Source organism: Ovis aries, chromosome 17 (assembly GCF_016772045.2).
Source record: "Ovis aries strain OAR_USU_Benz2616 breed Rambouillet chromosome 17, ARS-UI_Ramb_v3.0, whole genome shotgun sequence".
NCBI classification, from domain to species: Eukaryota; Metazoa; Chordata; class Mammalia; order Artiodactyla; family Bovidae; genus Ovis; species Ovis aries.
Genome location: NC_056070.1, coordinates 72,323,475 through 72,345,083, shown reverse-complemented (window position 1 = coordinate 72,345,083; position 21,609 = coordinate 72,323,475). Strand labels below are relative to the sequence as shown.

At 61.8% G+C, this 21,609-nt stretch overlaps 1 protein-coding gene across 1 annotated transcript; it reads right to left on the bottom strand.

The window, feature by feature from the left end:
- Window positions 1–2,834: 2,834 nt before the first annotated feature.
- On the bottom strand, window positions 2,835–21,436 carry CRKL (CRK like proto-oncogene, adaptor protein). The gene is made up of 3 exons (XM_027956885.2): window positions 20,724–21,436; window positions 12,076–12,538; window positions 2,835–5,242 (listed from the first exon to the last, which is right to left on the bottom strand). The coding sequence occupies exons 1-3, from the start codon at window positions 21,032–21,034 to the stop codon at window positions 5,108–5,110; spliced, it is 909 nt and encodes a 302-aa protein (XP_027812686.1). The 5' UTR covers window positions 21,035–21,436; the 3' UTR covers window positions 2,835–5,107.
- Between the last annotated feature and the right edge of the window lie 173 nt (window positions 21,437–21,609).

Below are 21,609 nucleotides of genomic sequence, written 5' to 3'. Positions count from 1 at the left end.
AGAGGAGATCCGTCCCGGTGGCCTGGACGGCACCCAACCAGGCCCCAGCAGCGAGGGAGGGCCGCCTAGCAGACAGCTCAGAGTCCACAGCGAGCCGCGCGTGAGGGGAGCCGCCGGTGAGGGGGAGCCGCGAGGGGCCTGTCCCCCTCCTCCCCGCCTGGCTTCGCCGAGAGGGCCGCGAAGTGAGGGCACGGCGCCCCCTGGAGGCCGACCCAAGCCCCGCGGCACCCTCCCTGGCCTTGGGTTCTTGCCGGGGCCTAAGGTGCGTTTTCCAGATGGGGAGACCTCCATGTGCCTTCCTGGCCGCGGGGGAATGTGCAGAGGGGGGCTGATACAGCACAGCCAACATCTGAGCTGCGGCCGGCGTGAGAGGGACGAGACGCGGGCGGGCCTGGCGCCCTCGGCTACCTATTCTTAGGAGGCAGAGGCTGGGGGTCCCCAGGCTGGGGGACCTGGCCTGAGTCCACCCCACGCCCCGGCCTCATTCTGAGCCCCTGGCTTGCTCGGGTCGCTGCAGCCCGGCCTCCCTGCCCGCATCACTGGTGGGCTCACACAACCCTGCCCCAGGGCCCCCAGGGCCCTGGGGGCTCCCCCACCCTGCTGGGGCCGGCCCCCACCCCAGCCCCGGTGCTCCCGGAGATGCTGGCATGCCGTGCGCCCTGTCCTGTCTCCAGGCTTCGTGATGACCAGTTCTGATTCCAGTCCCCATAGAATTTTATGTTTTTTCATTTTTGTCTTCAAAGATGTTTTCTGTTTGTAAATTAAAATAATTTCAAAAGAGGAAAAAAAAAAAAACCCCTCCAACAAACAAAACAAGAACCCTGGCAGCAACTCCCGCATCTAAGACATTCAGATGGACTGTTGCCAGCTGCTCCAGCTCATTCAGGCGCTCAGTCGTGGCCGACTCCTCGAGACCCCATGGACTGCAGCACACCAGGCCTCCCTGTCCATCACCAACTCCTGGAGCGCACTCAAACTCATGTCCATCGAGTCAGTGATGCCATCCAGCCATCTCATCCTCTGTCGTCCCCTTCTCCTCCTGCCTTCAATCTTTCCTAGCATCAGGGTCTTTCCCAAGGAGTCAGCTCTTCTCATCAGGTGGCCAAGTACTGGAGTTTCAGCTTCAGCATCAGTCCTTCCAATGAATATTCAGGACTGATTTCCTTTAGGACGGACTGGTTGGATCTCCTTGCAGTCCAAGAAAACTCTCAAAGAGTCTTCTCCAACACCACAGTTCAAAAACATCAATTCTTTGGTGCTCAGCTTTCTTTATAGTCCAAGTCTCACATCCATACATGACTACTGGAAAAACCACAGCTTTGACTAGATGGACTTTGGTGGCAAAGTAACGTCTCTGCTTTTTACCATGCTGTCTAGGTTGGTCAAAACTTTTCTTCCAAGGAGCAACCATCTTTTAATTTCATGGCTGTAGTCACCATCTGCAGTTGAGTTCAGAGGCCCCCAAAACAGTCTGTCAGTGTTTCCCCATCTATTTGCCATGAAGTGATGGGACCAGATGCCATTATCTTAGTTTTCTGAATGTATAGAATATTTATTGTTCAGCGATGTCAGGTGTCTACAAAAGATTTGTAAAATGTATTCACATAGATTGCTGGATAAAGTGTAAATTGAGGCAATCCTTACACGCCGCTCAGAGGAATGCACTTCAGTGCGTCTGAGAGCTGGGGACTGGACAGGCCCTGCATGCCCACCTGAGACGGCGGCTGCCCCAGTGCCAGCAGGCCCACCTCATGGGCCACGACACAGCGAAAGAACAGAGGCGTGCTCTGGCGCACGACCTGACAGAAGAGTCAGCGGCCCACGCCGTCTCTCTGCAGGGAAAACATGGGAAGCCTGCCTGTACGTCGTGCAACCCCGGGAGATCCGCAGTAAACAGGCAACAGGGAGATGGTGTGTGCAGTCCCCGGGGCGGGGGCCCCCTGCTGACTTCAGTGCCAAAGCTCAGCCCCAACAGCTCCTCCCGGGCAGACCATCCCTCCACGCACTGGCCTCGGGCCCTGGGCAGCCCTGGGTGCCCAACCCCCTGGGACCTGAGCTTCAACAGTGGGTTCTCTGCTGTTTCCGTGCCGGGAGGCAGGGGCACAGGCTGCCTTGGGCTCCGAGACGGGGAGCCTGGGGCACTGGTCTGAGAGTGTCCCCCCGGACAGCAGGCACGGGTGAGGATGCCCGACTTCTGCAGCCCCCATTTGGACACGGGCCTCACCCTCCTGCCAGGGAGCCTCAAGCGGGGCCAGGATCTGGAGCCGCTGTGGGGTGGCAGGACCCAGGCCCTGGCGCCTGCCCAGCCTGCGGGGAGGCAGCCCCACTTGCAGAGGGTTCCTGCCACGGGGAAACCCAGCCCTGCGCCGCGTGCCCTCGCGCGCTTCAAGGACTCTTCACGGGCGTCTCTGAGACCTGCTGCCTTCTGGGACCAGAGCCGTGCCCAGAGCAGGGGTCCCAGAGGCAGAGCGGGAGACGTCCGGGCACCCCCGCATCTGGAGACCCCTTTCTGGTGACACTGGGCCCTCCTGACACACAAGTAGGGGCAGGGATGGCACGGGCTGCGGGACCCCCGCAACCCCAGCTGGTGGCCAGACAGGGAGGCGCGGGAGTCAAGAAAGGCAGCCGGGTCCCTGCCCTGCCCTGGGACGCTCCGAGGCCAGCTTGAACATCAGACCTGCTCTGACGCTCTCAGCCCAGGCTCCCTGGGGGTGCCGGACCCAGAACCATCACGGGGCCCGGGGCCGCAGGGCTGGGCGCCAAGCGCAAGCAGCAGGTGGCCACTGCTCCGCAGGTGGGGGCGGGGGTGAGCAGACACCGACACAGAGCAGGGCCACCAGCGGCGGTGCACGTTTATTGAGACAATGTACAGACAGGCCATGGAAACAAGGGTCTGAGGCTGGGACCAGCAACGCAAACGGATACAAAAATAAAAAGGCACTGATCTGTTAAGAAAAGACACTCCATGTATTCTAAGAATATAAGTCATTTAATACTGTTAATTTTATAGCACAAAATAAAACAAGCTATGATCCCCAAAAATAATTTTAAAAGCTTACACAGAAAGTATTATTGCCTGAAGTTTACGATCTTTAAGTTACAGGTCAAAGAGTCTGTGTTGTGTGGCTGTTACTGTAAAACACACAGTGACGGCCGTCGAGAGGCAAGGCCGCTGCTCCTCCTGCAGAGCCCTGGCCTGGCTCGGGGGACCCTCCGTCACGGGCGCACCCAGCCCCGGAGACACGGGCCTCCGCCCCAGCGCCGGAGGCCGTGGGGGAACCTGGGGTGTCTCGCGCTCCACGTGAGAGAGCACTCAGGACTCATTTTAAGAGGTTAATGAACACGACATTAAAGGATTAAATTATAACGCCCTGGCTCGACAGCATCCCTTTTCCAAGTGAGATGTTCACGCCCTCTGAGCACACGGCCTGGCCGCGGGGGCCCCTCCTGGGCTGTGTCTCCAGGGGGAGTGGGCGGGCAGGGGTCATGGGAGAGCCCGCCCCAGGGTGAGCCCAGGGCCACGTCCAGGTGAGCTGCTGAGACACCCACAGTCCGGAGGGACACACGCAGGGCAGGCTCCAGGGGTGGCGCCTCCGAGGACTCCGGCCTCCTCCTGTGCAGTCTTTTCAGGGCCCCGGAGCGCGGCCGGCAGCCATCCCCCGTGTGCTTGGTGTTTCCCCGATTAAAAGCTAACGGGGTCGGAGTCACAGAGGCCCTGCCTTGGCCCACGTCTAGAGCGTGCGGCTCTCAGTCCGCTCGGGCTCCGAACCCCAGGGCAGCCGCGGAGACGGGCACCAGGTGAGGACGCAGCACCTGTCAGCCCCAGGAAGAGGGCAGGGGTCCTGGCACGGCCACGGGTGAGGCAGTGGTGATGGGCAGCCTGGGGCGGAGCAGCCACGGCACCCAGGATGAAGACGCACCCAGCACAGCCTCTCAGGAAGCCACAGAGACAAGGGAGACTGGCGGCACCGGCCAGCCCCGACCGCAGAGCTGAGAGTGAGCCCGAGAGCAGGGGCCAGCTGGTTCCGACCCTGGAGAAACTGCCCCCACCCTCATGACCCGACCCCGGGGTCGCGCCCCGGCCCCAGCAGACTCGGGGGACGGGACTGTTCAGGCTGCGACCCCAGGCGGGGCTGATTCTAGCAGAGGCCTGTCTTCACCGGGGCCCGCAGGCCACAGGGCCTGGGCGGGGCTCTGCCCGGCCGGCCGTGCACTGTGGGATTGTGTGAATGGATCGTGTGAACAGACCTCGAGTATCCGACGGGGACACTGACCACAGGGTGGGCGCTGGCTCACCTCCTGGGCCCGGGGCCCGACTCGGCCACGCTGGGGGGCAGCCAGCATCAGCACCTGCGCCCTCAGGCAGCCGGGCGAGCGTGAGGCCAGGCAGAGCCGGGCTCGGTGAGTGGGCGACAGGCTCCGGAGTGAATCCAACTGCTGAGAAAACCCGGGCCATACTGTCCAGGGGTGCCTTCACGGACAGGCCACTCCTCTGCCGGCAGACAGGGTGAGCCCCCGGCTCTGATGCCTTTGATGATGTCGTCCGGAAGGCTGTGCACACAGCGGGGAAACGCAGGGCCAGGAGGGCAACTCCAGACAGGAGGACCTCTGCCTCGGGGCTCCATCCCTCCTGCCCCCACGGGGACAGCGGCGCATCCCTGATATCACAGAGCCCAACCTGTTACTTAAACACCTCTTCAGAGCAAACAGGGCTGATTAACGAAGCCTTCCAGAACCAAACCAAACAGAGGCGGGAAAGAAAGAAAAACCAAAAGCCAGACGTGGAGAGTGTAGGGCAGCGTCCCTCTCCCGAAGAGTCCGCGTTCCGCTCGCCCCTGGGCACAGCCCCGCCGCCGCGCGTCCAGGCCGGGGGCACCTTCTTGCCCCCGTGTGCCTCCACCAGTGTTTCCAGTTTATGACCCAACGACTCTACGATCAGCTACTCTGAGACAACACAACTGTGACACACTGCGGGCAGCCCTGAGCACGCCCGGGCGGGGCCGCCGCTGCAAAGCCGAGGCGGGCAGTGCGGGGCCTGCCCAGGGGGGCTTCCCCAGCGGGAGGAGACAGAGGGGCAGGACGAGCAGCAGGTGCGGGGCGGCGGCGGTCACTCGCTCTCGTCCGGGTTCTGGGGGTCGATGATCTTGACGTGCGTGAAGGGGAAGAGCCCTTTGCGCCCGTTCACCTCGCCCTCCCACTGGCCGTTGATGTTCATCCTCGTGACCTTCACGATGTCACCCACCTGCCGGGGAGAAGGGGGACAGAGTTAGTGCTTCCTCCGAAAGCCACACCCACAGACGGCGCCACTGAAGGGGTGACTCTGTTTTCAGGACTTGCTGTCTCCCGGGCGCTACGGTGGGGACTGCGAGCGTGTGCAGCCCCCAGAACGGGCTCTGACGCGGCCCCTGCCCGGCCTGGCTGCCGCTGCCAGGGGACACCCACCACCCGGCTCTCAGAACAGCTCAGCCCACACAGGAAGCGCAAAGCCCTCTGGCAGCCTGCTCCGGGGAAAGGCACGGCTGCCAGCAGGAACCCCTCTGCCAGCGGCCAGGAGCCACGGGGCTGCTCTGCCGTCGGGGTAGCAGCTCTCTGGTGGGCACCCCTGTCGGCCACAGGCCCACAGGCTGCGAGGAGGTGCGGGGGTCAGGCGGGGCTTCAGCCTCGTGTATGAAGCCTCTTGAGGCAGGCGTGGGTGCTCCTGCTTGGCTGGCTGCTCACCGGATCCATCTGCCCCATGTCTGACGGAAGGCCCCCGAAGAGCAGGGCCAAGGGCGGGACACATCGCTCGCCCCGAGGACACTCCAAAACGAGCTGGTGGTGGGACGAGCGCGAGGACGCATCGATTGCTCATGGCGTTTCCAATGTTCTCTGGCCCCTGTAATAGGCACCCCCCTCGACTGCCTTCTTCATTCCGGTGGTTCCCAGCTTTTTACGAAACCACCTTGTATGATTTCATTTGGGAAAAGGCACCTCCTGCTAAAGCTACTGGGCGAGCCAGCTGGCTGCTGGCCTCAAGTGACCAAGGGCCCAGGGCTGCCAGGTGGAGTGAGGAGCCCCTCCGCCACGGCGCCTGAGCACAGGGCCCCAGGTGGGCAGGTACTGGGCTCTGAGAAAGGCGGACCCACGGGTGGGAGGGCGCCTCTGAAACAGCCATCTGCGTTACTGCACATCCAAGGCTCACAATGCAGCAACCGTGTTCAAACAGACGCAGGGCGTCTCAGACGAGAAGCGCGCTGCGCAGGGACGCTAACTGCAGACCCTCCCAACGTATGAAGAGCTCCTACAGCCCAACAACAAAACGCAAACAGACCGATTTAAAAATGAGCAAAGGTCCTGACCTCCATCTTCCCAGAGAAGATAGGAAAATCACCAAGAGGCCCAGGGAAAGAGCCTGCCGGTGACTGAGAGTCGGAAAGTCACTGCCACGAGCTGCCACTTCACAGCCCTCCGGGCGGCTGTGGTGACTCTCAAAAGGAGGAGAGCAACAGGTGCTGCTGAGGCTGGACTGCAACCCCGGCCAACTGCTTATGGGGCTGGAGGCCGCTGCGGCAAACAGTCTGGCTGACCTCAGCAACCCAGCAATGCCTGCTGGGCAGATTCCCTGGAGAACGGCCAGGCCTTCCCCGCAGGCTCAGGCGGTAAAGAATCCGCTTGCAACGCTGGAGACCCAGGTTCCATCCCTGGGTCAGGAAGATTCCCTGGAAGAGGGAATAGCAACCCAACGCAGTCTTCTTGCCTGGAGAATCCCACGGACAGAGGGGGCCTGGAGGGCTACAGTCCATGGGGTCACAAAGAGTTGGACAGGACTGAACGACTTTCACTGGAGAACTGGAAACAGGTATTCACAGAAAAAACGGTGCACAGAAGCGTCCATCGCGCCGTCCTCACAAGAGGAAGGCAGGACCGACGCTCATGACCGTGGTCTCGTGAACGGGCACACACCGCGTGCCGTCTGCACAGAGCCTCGTGCTGGGCCACAGAGAGAATGAGCACACTCGCTGCGACTCGAACCTCTGTGAAATGAGGCAGATGCAAAGGCAGAGGCCCCACTGCCATGAGGAACTGGCAGACCCACAGAACAGAAGGTGGGCCGGAGGCTGCCAGGGTGAAGGACACGGGTGGGGCATTCCTGCCCGACGGTTACAGAGTTTCTGTCTGGGGCACTGAAAAGGTTTCGGGACAGACAGTGGTGGCGGCTGCACGGCCAATGCCGCCGAACTGCACCCTTAACACCGGCAGCCTGTTACGCAGTGTGTGTGTTCAGTCGTGTCCGACTCTTGCGACCCCCACGGACGGTAGCCCGCCAGACGCCTCTGTCGGTGGGATTTCCCAGGCAAGAATGTGGGAGTGGGTTGCCATTTCCTTCTCCAGGGGATCTTTGCAACTCAGTAAAAGGATGAGCGATGTAACATGCCGAAGCCCAACGGGCTGTGCACGCTACGTGGGTAAACTAAGATGCATGGGTTTCACCTCAGTAAAGCTGCTGAGAGAAACACCGCGGGCTGAGTCCTGGCTCTGCCCCGTACCCACCACGAGACCGCCAAGCTCCAGCTCCAAGTGCATGAAGCAGGGCGGCGGCAAGCATGCCCTCGTGTGCCCCTGACCTCGTGTGCCCCGACCTTGTGTGCGGCACAGGCCCCTGAAGCCCCTGCACAACAGCTGCGGCCACAGACGGAGACTGCGGCCCGCACGGTGAGCAGTCTGTGTGGCCTGCAGCAGGGCCCCGATTCCACGGCCTCTCACCCCGCTCACATGTGAAGAGAGGAGCACTCTTCTGCAGTTCACAGCCCAGGGAGAAAACGCTATGCCCGGAGAGACTGCTGCCTCAGAGGCGGGTCCCTAAAGCCAGATGCTGGGAAGGACCACGACTCAACGTCAGTGAGAGGGTGCAGGGGGCACCCGGGGGCACCCCGCCAGGCCGCCGCGGCGGGGGCTGTGCTGAGATGCCTGACGGGCCTCCCGCCGCAGACCCGCGTCCCTGGGCGCACAGGAACGGCACCCGGGCCTTGGACACAGAAAGGCCAACTCAGAAGGTGCTGAGACCAGACGCAGTCCAGCGTTGAGGGGTTTTCAAATGGGGGCAGACAACCCAAGAGATGCCAACACAGCAACTGAGAGGGCCCGAGGGGAGCGAGAGCAGGCCTCCCGGGCACGCAGGTGAGCCTGCGGAGAGCGCCCGACGAAGGGCGTCCTTCTGCCGACAAGGACGGGCGGCCACGGGCTGACGGAGCCCGCTGGCAGGCAGCACAGGCCCGTGCAGGCCACCTGCCACAGAGAATTACGTCGCGGGACCCTGGCGTCCTGACCGAGCGTCAACTCTCTCGGTTTTTGCGGCAACAGGGATGATGGCAAAGTCTATAAAACATTCACAGTGAGCTTGAGACCACACCTGGACAAAGTTCTGGACACAATTAGCAAACAGGTGGTTTATGAGGATTTAGGGGAGATGGGTCTGGAAGGCTGCATGCGCTCAGCCAGGGCCAAGCTGCACCACACAGAGCTCCCTGTCCCTTCCTAGAGACGGGCTCTGATCAGGAGGGGCGCAGAGGAGGCCATGGGTCACATGTCTGTGAAACCTGCAGTTAATATGAAGCCGCACGACACCACCAGGACTCAAGACCGCAGCCCTCAAGAGGGACAGCTGGAGGGAACACACTGAGGTCCGAACCCCTGGCGAGGCAGGAACAGAGGGAGCTGTTCTCCAGGTGGGGGCCTCCGGACCGTCCACACGGGCAGAGCCGGTGCCACGAGACTGTCCCGGGCTCCTCGAGGACCGGCCCCTGTACCCCCCGAGCACCTGGTGAGCCCCTGCTGTCGGACGGAGGTCCAGAGGAGTCCACGGTGAGGCCGAGGGCCGCTGTGGGGACCGCAGCCCCAGGCAGACGGGCACGCGCCAAGCCCTCCTGGGGGCCCATCAGCGCCGTGGCCCCGCTCCGTCCGGGGGCCCCCGCGGACCGCAGCCCCTACCCCTCCCGCCACCACTCCCTGAGGCCCGTTCAGACCCGGACACGCCGAGTGCACCCAAGCCAAGCCCAGCTCTGCGGGGCTGGAAGATCTCTTCCCTCTCGTTTCAGGTCAGGAAAGCTGGACTACGAGTGTGTGAGACTGGTATCTCTAGCGTCTGCCCCCAGTTACTTAAAATCAATCAGGAAAAAGGTAAGCTGTCTGTCGGCAGGCTTCCCAAGGTCTCCACCTCATCAGCCTGGCCCTGTGACACAGCGGCAGCCGCGTCCAGGCGTCTGTCTTTGGCCCAACACCCAGCACTCCCCCCAAGCTGCAGCCACGCAGGTGCGTCCTCCTGTTCCTGCAAGCTCCTGCTCTGCCAGGAATGCCTCGTCCCACTTCACCCAGTCAGCTTCTAGTCACGCTTCAGAACTCAGTTCAAGGGTCACCTCCTGCAGGAAGCCCTCCCGGACCACACCCCCACCTTCCCAGCTGCTCCCTCCGTCTCCCGGGCCGACTCCATATCATCAGCTCACTCACCCACAGCTGGCTCCTGCCTCCAGACTTCCGACAGGGGCAAGCTCCTTGGTGGCAGGACCCTACACTGTAAGGCACCCCTCAGAGCTGGGACGCATGACTGGCTGAGTAAGGAACCACCGTGCACCGTTCTGCTTGGAGCTGTAAGAGGCGTGCCCGAGACCACACCCGGGGCAGCCGCTGGGTCAGAGGACACAACTCGGGCTTCCGGTGAGCCTGCAGCGGCCCCGGGGCCCTTGTTCCAAACGCTCTCTTCCCCCAAGAATCCTTCTTCGGAAAGGCCAACCCTGTTTCCCTGAGCCCTTCCAGCCCTGCTCCACCAGGCATGGGAGGTCCCGCTTCAGACTGAATCCCAAGGGGCAACAGAACCAAGGGTCTGATGAAAGCCTTCGCTTAAGACAGTGCTTTACGGGCAGGAATGTTCTTTCAGAGTCAAGTTTCACAGAAAAAGCGTGAACTAATTCCGGCAGTGAAATTCACCCGCAGCCCCGCCACAGCAGCTCAAAGGGAGCAGCGCTGCGTCCATCCGGCACTTTCCGTCCTACGTGTCTCACCTTCCGTATTTTAATTTTAACGTCTTTCCTGGTAGCCTAATTGTAAGCGCCTCAAGAGGGTCCAAGACAGGCACCAGCTTTAGAAGATAAGGTAGCTCCCAGAACGCTTCTTTACGGCCCGGCCCAGAGCCCCGCGTAAACACACAGAGCAGTGGGATCTGGCAAAGGGCCCCTTCCTGGTCCACGACGCCCTCTGGGTGGATTCGCGAAGGCGGCCGACCGGGCGGGCGGCGTCACCGGGAGCCTGGGGCGTGCAGGCCTGTCTCTGGGGCCCGAGGCTGCAGGAGCGGCGACACGGCTGTGAACACAGGTGGTCTCACAACGAGCTTCCTTCTCCCCACCCTGGTCTCCCCAGGGCCCGTCTACGCGTCCACTCCTCCAGCTGCGAGCGGCCCCCTCTGCAACCCCCTACCCCACGAACAGGGGGGATGGGGTTTCTACACTGCACGCCTTCCAGTCAGAGGCCAACAGGCAGACGCCCTCAAGGGAGTGTGGCTTTAAGCCCTGGCTCAGGTGAGAACCCAGCTCCTGACTTCCTTTAGTGGCCTGGCATCCTGACTGGGAGCCCGGACTCCCGCTCACCCCTGTGTGTGCCGATGGCCCGCTGCACCACACAACCCTGAACCTAGCTCCCGGCTCCCCTAGGGGGCTGGGGGTGCTCCCAGAGCCTGAACCCTTATAGAAGCCAGCGGCCTGTCGGCCCGGCCCGGGCAGTGGGGGCCTCCCTGCCTCCTGTCCGGCCCTTCCTGGGACGTGTCAGAGGGCCCAGGGCTCCCCCGCCGCGGGGCTCTTCCCTTTGGGCCAGCATGAGACAGAGAAGTCACCTCGGGCTCCGAACCAAGCCTCCAGGCGAAGTTCACTGGGTAACTCTTGGTCCAAGACACCTCAGGATAACCAGTGAGAAAAAGCAGGAAAACCAGGGCTCCCACCAAACCTGCGGGCAGGCTGCGAGGAAGCAGCAGGCCACCTGCCCCACGGCGGCCTCGGGGCGCGCGCACGGCTCTGCAGGAGCTGCCTCTCAGGGCCTCCACACGCGCACGTGACCACACGACGACTCTCACACTGCAGGGGTTCACGAGCTACCAGCCAACGAAGGCGCGAGGAGCCGCAGCTCCAAACCTCAATTCTAGGACAGGCGCCCGCAGGCCCGCCACGGGGTCCGCGCTCACACGGGGTTCCCTGGGCGCACCGACGTCTCACCAAACTGCTTCCTCCTGCAGGTTAGCCCCCCCAACACACAGCTCTTTGTATTTTGACAAGCCACAGTCATACATCACGCCTTGCCAGAGCCTTTGTCCTCTTATGAAGCAATTCACAATCAGAGGAACAAAACTTGGTGATTAAAAAATTAAAGTCCTCTTTCACGCTGTTACAGTTTACAAAATCTCAAGGAACTGAAGCCTGAGACACTGGAACATCCTTCCCTCGCCCAGCTGAAGAGGAGTCCACGCTTATCCCCATCTCCCAGCTGCTCGCAACGCTAGAAACGTGGAGCTGTGTGCCCGCCTGCGTGCTGACTGCATCTCTAGGGCGTGGGTCTGTCTTAACCACTGTCTTCCCTTACTGCCTGGAGAAGGAAATGGCAACCCACTCTGGTACTCTTGCCTGGAAAATTCCATGGACAGAGGAGCCTGACAGGCTACAGTCCACGGGGTCACAGAGTCAGACACGACTGAGCGATTTCACTTCCTTACTGCAAAGAAAACCAACTGGTCTGGGAGGACACCTGAGGCTCTGGAAGCAGAACCCAGCCAGGCAGCCGCCGTGGGGGACGCGGAGCCGCCCGGGACCCTCACGCGGGTCTTCATGGGCATCCAGCTCTCATCCCCATCAGGTAACCTTAAATGAGCAGTCCTGGCCTTACAGAGACAAGATTACAGACAAAACTGAGGAAACTTCCTGGCGGTCCGGACTCCGCGCTGTCGTCGCTGAGGGCCTGGGTTCCATCCCCAGTGGGGGAGCTAACATCCCCCAGGGCCACGGCCAAACCCCAGAAAACCCAAGTGTCAAAGCCCCAAAGACCCAGCCGGGCAGCCTTTACCTCTAAGGCCAGGGCGGTCTTGTCGTAAGCACAGGGCACGCGTTTCTGAATTGCTTTTGCAAAGACAGGTCCGTTCTGCGTGGACGGCAGGGGGCTGACCGCGGCCCCGGGGGCGCCGGCGGCCTGCGGGGGCGCCGTGGTCTGCGGCTGTGCGTAGGCGTGGGCGGGCTCGGGGACCCCGTAGCTGTTGGAATTCCTGTTCCCGGGCTTGCCCTGGGCCGAGGCCCGCACGAGCTTCTCCACGTAGGGCACGGGGATCATGCCCACCCGGCCGTCCTTGTTCCGGGCGCTCCACCACTGCTCCTCCGGCTTCTCGACGATCACCAGGATCTCGCCCTTCTTGAAGGGCAGGTCCTCGGCGTCGTTCCCAGGGAAGTCGTACAGAGTCCGCACGTACTCCAGGCTCTCCTCCGCGGTGGGCAGGCTGGGTGCGGACATGGAGCCCACCGGCGGGCTGGGGTACCTGCAGGGGGAGAGAAAACCGCTCTGAGAGGAGACTCACTCCGTACCAGCGTCTGCCAAGCTTGTGAGTGACTGCCGACTCCCTCCCCTCCCCGCGTCTCACTGAGAAGGCCCCGTCCCTGACTGGCTCTCTGGAGCCTAGCAGCAGAGACTCCTGACCGTTCTGACCAGGGCGCCTCCGCCCGTATCTCACAGGACCCTCTCGTTCACACGCGCAGACGCCTGGCCTTTAAAAAACCCCGACTAAGTGCAGCTGCGCCTTCCTGAGGCCCGTCACGATCACCACACACTCCTCTTGGTCCTCACCTAGGGCTGGCGTCCTGCACGCTTCCCCAGGCACCCAGAGAGAAGATGACAGGGCCCTTCAGGCCCCTCAAAATACAAAAGCGGGAAAAGGGAGTCTGCGCTTGCGTTACAGAAAAAGGAAAACAAAGAAAAACCACCAGCCTACTGCATCTCGTATGGCAATCACCATCCGAGCCCCACGTTTTCACAGACAGGCTCAGAGGCGTGTGCCCTGCGCTGAGCACCGCGGCCCTGGCCGGCTCAGAGCTCCTGGGAGCCAGCACCGCAGGCAGGAAGCCCCTGGGGTGGGTCAGAAAAGCTGCCCCCTCCTTCTGCCCCCTCCTGGAGCGCCCCTTCCTCAGGAGAAACTTGGAGGTCTCCTTCCACCCAAAGCGTGTCTGGAAAGTTGCAAATACATGATGTTTGGGGAAAAACTATTTCGCCGTGAGCAACTGCCCCCCTCCCCCCCCCGCAGCTTTGCTGAAGCCCAAGCTACTTGAGAAACTTCCCCCGGCGTCTCCACCTCTCCGGGGCGCAGCCTGCACAGCTGTCTCTGAGCTGGGGCAAGAGCTAGGACAGGACACGCTGCTGACCCACCGACTGGCTGTGTGTTCCCCGCAGGGGGCGGCCTTTCCCTTTCTCCCTAAGTCAATGACCTGAAAAGCTGTTTCGCAGGACAACATCACAACATGGCCTCCTGCACTGAACCATTCTAGTTTACAGAAACGTTTCCTTTAAAAAAAAAAAAAGGGTCAACATGTTACAACAGCAAAAAAAAAAAAAAAAAAAAAGGAAAACGAAAGAGAACAAGTCCCCGGCCGCTGCCCTAAGGAGGCCAGTCGCCCCGCCCACCGGCCACCGTCCCCGCCCGCGTCTGCTGGGGCGGCCTTCCTGCAGCGCGGCCCCTCCACCGCGCCTGCCCTCGGGTGCCTGCTGCGAGCGAGCCCCCGCGTCCCGACGGTCCTGTCACCGTCTATGACACCACCACACACTCCCACGCGTCATCTCCCTGGATTGCGTCCCCGCATTAAATACACCAACGTTCTCAGGGGCCTCGGACACTCGGCCACACCACCCTCCAGAGCGCAGTCATCTGGCAGAACGCAGGTCTTTCTCATGTGAACGGTGGGCGCACAGCAGTCAGGACGCCTGGCGGTGGCGGCGAGCAGCCTGATGAAACACCTCCAAGGCCTCATTCCTTGAGAACCTGACAACTGAGGGGGAACTGCTTAGCGCCAACGCCTCCGAGAGCGCGGCAGGAGCAGCCTCGGCGAGGAGGCGCTGACACCCTCGCTGCGGTGCGGGCTGAGGCCTCCTCACGGGGCCCTCGGGTGGGTGCGCCTGGCACGGGGCCCCAGAGCCCTCACTCCTGCCGGCCGCAGCGCCCGAATGAGCGCTGTGCCAAGCCCACGGCAGCCCCTGACCGGCCCCGAGCCCCCAGCGCACACCCCTGCTCCTATCTCAAGGGCCAGAGGTTCTGTGAAAGTTTTCACCAAACCTCAGCGACTTTACCAAGAGCGCTCGGCTCCGGGGCAGACGCGCTGAGGTTTTCACTGTCTACACAGTTCAAAGGGAGAAGCAGGGAGTCCCACAGCACAGGGCCTGAGGACGCCAGAGCAGCTTCAGCGAGGCTGGCACTAAGACATCCATCTACCCAGGGACCCGCTGGCTCTACTCAGAGCTCAGGGGACAGACAGGCTCCTGCTCCCAAGACTGCAAACGCCACCCTGGCAGACTGGAGGGGAAAGGAGCGCACACGCCATCCATGCCGCGGCCGGGGCGGACGGGGTCAAGCTTCGCTAAGGGTCAGGGGACAGGCAAGCGGTGCCGCACAAACACTCGCCCCCGGCGGCCGGCGGTGAAGAGCCCGTCCGCACCGCAGGAGACGCACCAGACGTGCGCCGGGTCCCTGCGTCGGGAAGGCCCCCGGAGAAGGAGACGCCAGCCCACTCCAGCACTCCTGCCTGCAGAAGGCCATGAGCAGAGACGCCTGGCGGGCTGCAGTCCACGGGGTTGCGCAGAGTCAGACCCGACTGAGCGCGAGAAGACCTTGTGGAAGACGGGCTTACAAAGGTGCTGGTTCTCCACCGGGAAGAGGCTGCAGACCGAGGGTCCAGAGGCGCCCCTGCGGGCTCCCCACAGCTGCTGGCTGGCTGGTCCTGGGCCAGCCGGCCAGGCCCTCCCCGCACTGCTGCAAGGGGCCAGTGCCCCGTGAGTCCACCAGCTACCTGTGGTCTTGCCAGAGCTTTTCACAGAACCCTTAAGCAAGTGCACGAAGGCTCTTAGCGCCAATACACTACACAAAATCCATCAGTGTGGCAGAGGGCTCCACAAACCACAGCCTGCAGGCCCACGGCTGGTCCGAGCGGGCGGGCCGGGACAGCTTCAGGGCCCACAAATCTGACCAGCAGGCCCTTCCCCGAGGAGGTGTCGCCGCTCACAGCGGGCTCAGACGCCGGGAACGCCACAGACCCCGAGAACCAGGAAACTGCAGCGGAACCAGCCCCTGCACCCCGTCCTTTCGTAATCTGTCCCGTGACCAGGACCGTACGCGGTGCCCAGCACACACAGGGGCCCAGGCGCAGACCGCAGCTCCCTGCGAAGGCCGGAGCACGTGCCTCGAGCGACTGCGGGGCGGCCGCCGCCTCCAGGCAAAAGCTGCACGGCAAAAAAACCCACTCAGGCATCTTCAGCTCTAACAACATCCCTGGTGGCTCAGAGGTTAAAGCATCTGCCTCCAATGTGGGAGACCCGGGTTCGATCCCTGGATGGGGAAGGTCCCCTGGAGAAGGAAATAGCAACCCACTTCAGTATTCTTGCCTGGAGAATCCCATGGACAAAGAAACCTGGTAGGCTACAGTCCACGGGGTCGCAAAGAGTCGGACACGACTGAGCGGCTTCAAATTCAAAAAACAAAGCGAAGCCATCAACTGGCAGGACAGATTTTCAAAGGCCCCGGGGTGACGGACACGGAGACCGAGACCCCCTGCGGCCGTATGAAAGATTCCACAGCAAAAAGGTGGAAAACAGAGCAACGTACAAGCACCCATCCCAGGGAGACTGGCGACACGGCCGTGCAGTCAGAGCGCTCCGGGCTGGACCCCCACATCCCGCCCCCGCCCCCCGGGCCCTCACTCTGCGCCCCCAGCTCTTCTGCGGGCTCTGCCGCTTCCACCTGGGCTCAGACCCAAATCTGTCTATTTAGCTGGAGCCCTGGCCGGCCCCCTGCTGCAGACCCGTGTCCCTGCCCCAGCCCTGCCTCGCATCTCTCACCTGAGGCGCCGTCCCATCAGCCTGAGGCCACACCTCTCGCCTCACCTCCAGGAAACTGCCCAGAGCAGGGCGCCCCAGCGGCTTCCTCCCGGACTCCCCACGCAGGAGACCTCAGTCCAGCTTCTCACGCTCCCTTCTCCCGTGACAGCCCTTAATCCACGCCGCACTCCAGACTCGCCCCACCCCGGCCCACCTCGGAGCAGGCTGACCGCGACAACCCTCTTCTTAAAGACTCTGGAACGCTCCCACCGCTGGACGCAGGTACCAAACGCAGGAGGCCTGTCACAGCTGAGCGTGCTCCCTTCAAGCCTGCGGCGGCGCCTCGTTCGCAGCAACCACAGCTGCCCTTCCACCTCCCACAGCAGCCCTCACCCTTCAAGAGCCACTCCCCACAGAGCACCTTTTCCTCCAGGCCCTGCCTGACCCCCGGCCGGCCATCCGCGGCACCCTCAGGGAGCTGAGCTCGGCGGCAAGGTCACGGTCTACTTCCATGACGAGGCTGGAGTCCAGTCTCGCGCTCTGGGACGGAGGAGGCCTCAACACACTGAGATTCCTGCTGAAACTAAACCGCCACAGACACAGGGAAGCCTCTCCCCCAGGCCCCGGTAAGTCTGTTCCACAGACAAGGAAACCCCGTGTGCCACCGGGCTTGCTGCCGGGCCCCTTCGTCTCTGCGCCGCCAGCATCCCCGACTAGCGGCCCCACCTCGCTGGGGAGGCCCTATCTGGACTCCCACTAACAGAGCACTGCCTCCTTTTACTTATCAGAAGGAAAACGTTGTTGCCCGAGTGAACCTCAAAAATAATCCAGTCCAACAGTTCAGATCAAGAGAATCATTCTTCTATAAAACGTCCTCTGAATCCAAGTCTCAAACGAGAGAAGGGTCACAGGTCAGACGGCTGTCAGCACTCAGGCGCCACGGGGACAGAACTCCCGCCTGGCTGAGGTTCCATCCAGCGTCACAACAGTTCTGTTCCCATCTAAACTGAACTCAGGGGATTTAAGCTACCGGTAAGAAGAGACTCAAAGGTTACCCATAGTGCCGAATTCTATGTCAACTGAAATCAGCTACCGCTCCTCTCCTACCTGCTACTCCTAATTACGAGCCCAAATGCCCCCTTAAACACCCAGGTTGCGGCCGTGGGAGAAGGCGTGGCCTCTGCCTGGCGGCCGTGAGCGTCCCCTCTGGGCAGGCGCTCAGGTGAGGTTGGGCATCCTTTCTGGCCCTCGCACAGCTGCTGCCTGTATCAGAGGACGCGGTCTTTAAAGTCAGCATCCAGGAAGCTCCAGAAGAGCCTGACAGGGAGTGCTGAGCAACATCAGATCTGTACCACCAGAGCGTGCTCTCAGCAATATCTATCGAGCAACAAAACAGGGGGGTGGGGGTGGGGAGGTGCCTCTATGAGCCAACTCGCCTCTGTTTTTCCCATCTTTGCTCCTCACGACCCTCCTCCCAGTCATCACACAGCTACACGAGCTGGAACCGGAAACTTCATAAGAGAAGCGACCTACGCAAAGCACACTTCCAATTTTCTAGACCCGGGAAAATGTACTGTCTCTAAACTGAACCCACTCAGAAACTGGACCCTGCTGTTAAACTGGAAACAGCCTCTATTAAAACGGAAAGAAAAACCCAGGAGCACTTACCTAACACTGAACAGAACTTAACAGAATCTTGGAAGTGTTCACACTCAAGTAAGATGGAGGTGAAGTGTCTGTTTATGCAACAAGCTTCAGCCTACAAGCTGCACCCGTGTGCGGAAAAAGAATCCTTTAAAATCTGTCATTGGAAAACCAGAAGCCACTGACACACCTTAAATGTAAGATCCAAGACAGGACTGAATAGTGCAACTCAAAAGGCAAAATTAACAAGACAACCCAGAGGACAGGCAGCTGCAAACACACCAAGTCATCTGCCTCTTCCTTCCTCCTCTCCGTTCCCCTCCCATCAGCAACCGTCTTCAAACCACAGCCGTCCGTCAGCCCTGCCAGTCAGCCTGCGGAACGTCTCTACTACAGATGGACGCACGGACGGACGGACAGCTCACCAATCGTCATCACCGTGACCTGGATTGCAATAATGGCCCAGGTCACTTCCTGACTGCAAACTCCCCCCTGGCACCCCACTTCCTTCCTCTGAGCAGCCGATTCAAGCTGCCTCTGCAGAGCCACGGCCCTGGCGCGGCTGGCTCCCCACCCTGGGCGCCCTCTTGGCTTCAGCCCTGCTCTGACCCTCCTGCCTCAGGTCAGCCCCGCCTGCTAGACCCCCTGCCCACGTGGACTTTCTTCACACCGACCAATGCTGTCTTTTACTTAAATCTCTACTTTCCAGCCTGTCTCCTCACTGACATCTAAGGCCCATGATGGAGAAAGCACGTCACCCCTCTCTCCCAGTACGCATCCCTGGGATTAACTCTCCTGTAATGTCTGGACAAGGACGTACACTGTGAAGTTAAGGGGGCGTCCCTGTGGTGCAGAGGTTGAGACCCCAGCTGCCACTGCCAAGGGCTCAGTTTTGGTCCCTGGCCAGGGACTTTGGCTCCCACACGCTGCACGGCCAAAAAAAAAAAGCTACTCCCCCAACAAAAAAAAGAGATCAGTCCTTAAATTCTGAGGAAGCCAGTAAGTCGTCACTTTTTACTGAGCAAAATGAACCCCAAAAAATAACTATTAGCCAAAGCGCAGAAGCTCTGGCTTCAGGAGCTCGGTTCTGAGGCCTGAAAGAGCCTAACCACTTCATCCATCCTGCCTGGGGCGTGGAAGCACACGGCCCTGATTTTTGCCTTTGGCCAAAGCTGGCCCGGCCTTGTCTTCTACACTAGCTGAGTAATAAGCGCATCACACAGATCCGCGGGTTTCTGGCTCCGGGAGAGGCGATCCAGGTTCAGTGTGACCAAGTGAATCCTGCCAGGATCTCATTCAACTGGGGCAGCGGCAGCCCTCGGAGACACCAGGGGAAGGAAAACTCGACGGCAGCGGGACGCCCGGGGCAGCGGGCGGAGAAACAGCAAAGCTCAACTGGAGGCGGGGGCAGCGCCAGGGAAAGGCCCCAAGGGCAGGGAGGCGCGCCCGGTGAGGGGCGGGTGGGGCCCGAGCAAAGGTCCTCCGGCGCGAGTGGGCGTGTAGCGCGGGCTCCCTGGAGGCGGCGGGAGAGGGTGAGGACGGGCATCTGGGAAGCAGCACGAAGGGAAAGCTGGGGGTGGCGGCTGCGGGCACTGGGAAGCCAGGGCCGCGCCCCTTTCTCTCCACCCAGAGGGGCTCGAGTCCCTCCCTCACGGCTGCACTGAGGCGCGCGGCGAGGCCCAGTCAGTGCCCGAGAGAGCGCTCAGTCACCTTCACAAGCCAGAAGAGCCAGTTACGCGAACGCAGCTGAAGCCTCACCACTGCGGGAGCCGAGAGCCCCCAGCCTCTCACGCTGGAATCACACTGTGCTGAGCGCTGCCTCTAGCTCCCAGGCTCTTCGGGGACCTGGAGGCCTCGCCAGTCAGACTCGCCGCGGCTAGGCCTTTGTTACGCAGTATCTGATTTATAATCCCTGTCTCCCAGCTTTTAAAGTCCATTTAGCTCAGCAGTTAACCTCCTGGTCATTACACCGCGAGGGCTTCATTCTTCTCTACCTCTAGTCCACAGAAGCATCCAGTGCGTCCCCCTTTAATACGACAGCTTCTCATGTTCAGAGCTGAGACTACTATCTTGTCAGCAGATCTATCAAGTCAGAACCATCTCACCCTGAAAAAAACCTGTATTAGCACCCTGTCCTTTCTAAGCAGACGCTTGAAAAGATCAATACCTTTTATTTTTAAAACCCTACGCCATCTCTTTAGCTCAAGTTTTGCATAATCTGCACAAAAGAAGCCTCGAGCAAAATATTAAGGCCAATAATGAAGCCCAAATGAAAAGGGATGCCCAATGCTCAGTGTCACTCTGGGTTATTTTAAAATAGATACTAAGTCATGCAACTCAGTACAAAAAGGACATCTGAAATTCAACTAGCGTAGAATCTTCAGTGGAGTGTCATTCAAAATTTCCTCTTAGTAACAGTCTAGACTCATTCCACCTTGGAATTTAACCAAATGGATTTCCAGTCCATTAAAGGCCCAGCTTGGGGGAAATCTATTAAAAAAAAAAAATTCCTCGTTCAAGCCGACCTCTTCTACAGTATTTTCAGTTAATGTGTTATAAAACAGACGCCTGGCTTATTTCAACCCTGGCACCAGGCTATCAATATATGGCCCTGATATTTCACAGGTAAAGGCATTTCGTTTCTACCTGCGAAGGCATTTCCATCTCTAGAGTTTCCAAAGGCTGCCGTCCGGGAGGTCCAACCCCGGAGCTCAGAGACCCTGAAAGCGGTGCAAACTCGGGAGGGCGGGGGGCAGGGAGGGGCCCGCGGGGCGGGGAGCCGAAGACTAGCTTCAGAGTCTCAACCCGTGGCCCCAAACCGGCTGCAAGACCGGGAGCAACGCCCTGCTTCAGCAGGTAATTTGCACCGAGGACGCGACGAAGGGCAGAAAGCGCCCCTTTTCCAACTGGGCGCCCGCAGCGCGAGCTGCCGGGCCCGACGCACCGCCCTCACCCACGGCGCCCCCGGCCGGCGCCGCCGCGCCGAGCCCCGCGGCCCCGCGCACCTGGGCGCCGGCTCGATGAGCGTGGTGGTGTCCAGGTAGTGGATCTTGTAGAACTCCAGCAGCGCCGGCAGGTGCTCGAACTCCTGGTCCCCGATCTTGAAGCGGCGGTTGGGCAGCGAGTTGATGATGTAGTGGGACACCCGCGAGTTCTCGGACACGGACAGCACGTAGTCCCCCGGGCAGGTGGACGAGTCGCGGACGAGGAACACGCCGTGGCGCTGGCCCTGGAGCCGCGTCTGCGCCTCCTGGCGGGACACGGGCCCCATGTACCAGGCCGAGCGGTCCGAGGAGTCGAACCTGGCGGAGGACATGGCGGGCGGCGCGCGGGGGGCCGGGCGGGCCGCTCTCGCCGGCGCTGGGGGCGCCCCGCCCGCGGCGGCTGCGCGCCGGCCGGGCCTCGGGCTCACCGCGCGCCTACAGGCCCGCGCCCGCGCCTTCCTCGCGGCCGCGGGCCCGCAACATCCTCCGGGCCGCCGGCCTGCTCCGGGGCCGCCGCGCGGGCCCAGCCGGCTCCGGGCGCGGGCCCGGCCGAGCGCGGCGAGGGCGGCTCGCGGCGCCTCCGCTCAGCCCTGGCCCCGGCGCGCGGCCGGCCCCGCGTCCCCGCCGCTCCGCACCGAGCCCCGCGGCCGCGCCGAGCCGCACACCGCCCGGGAGCGCCGCGCCGCCGGGGCCGCCGAGCCCTGCCCCGCTCCCGAGAGCCACAGCAACAAAATGGCGGCCGCGGGCGCAGCGGCGGCCACCTCCCCCGCCCCCCCCCGCGCCCCGCGACTGCGCACGCGCGCGCGCCCGCTCCCGGCGGCCGCCGGCGCCGCCCCGTGACGTCACGCCGCGCGGCCAATCGCGAGGGCGGGCGTGCGCCGCCCGCGCGCGGCGCCGCGCTCCCTCC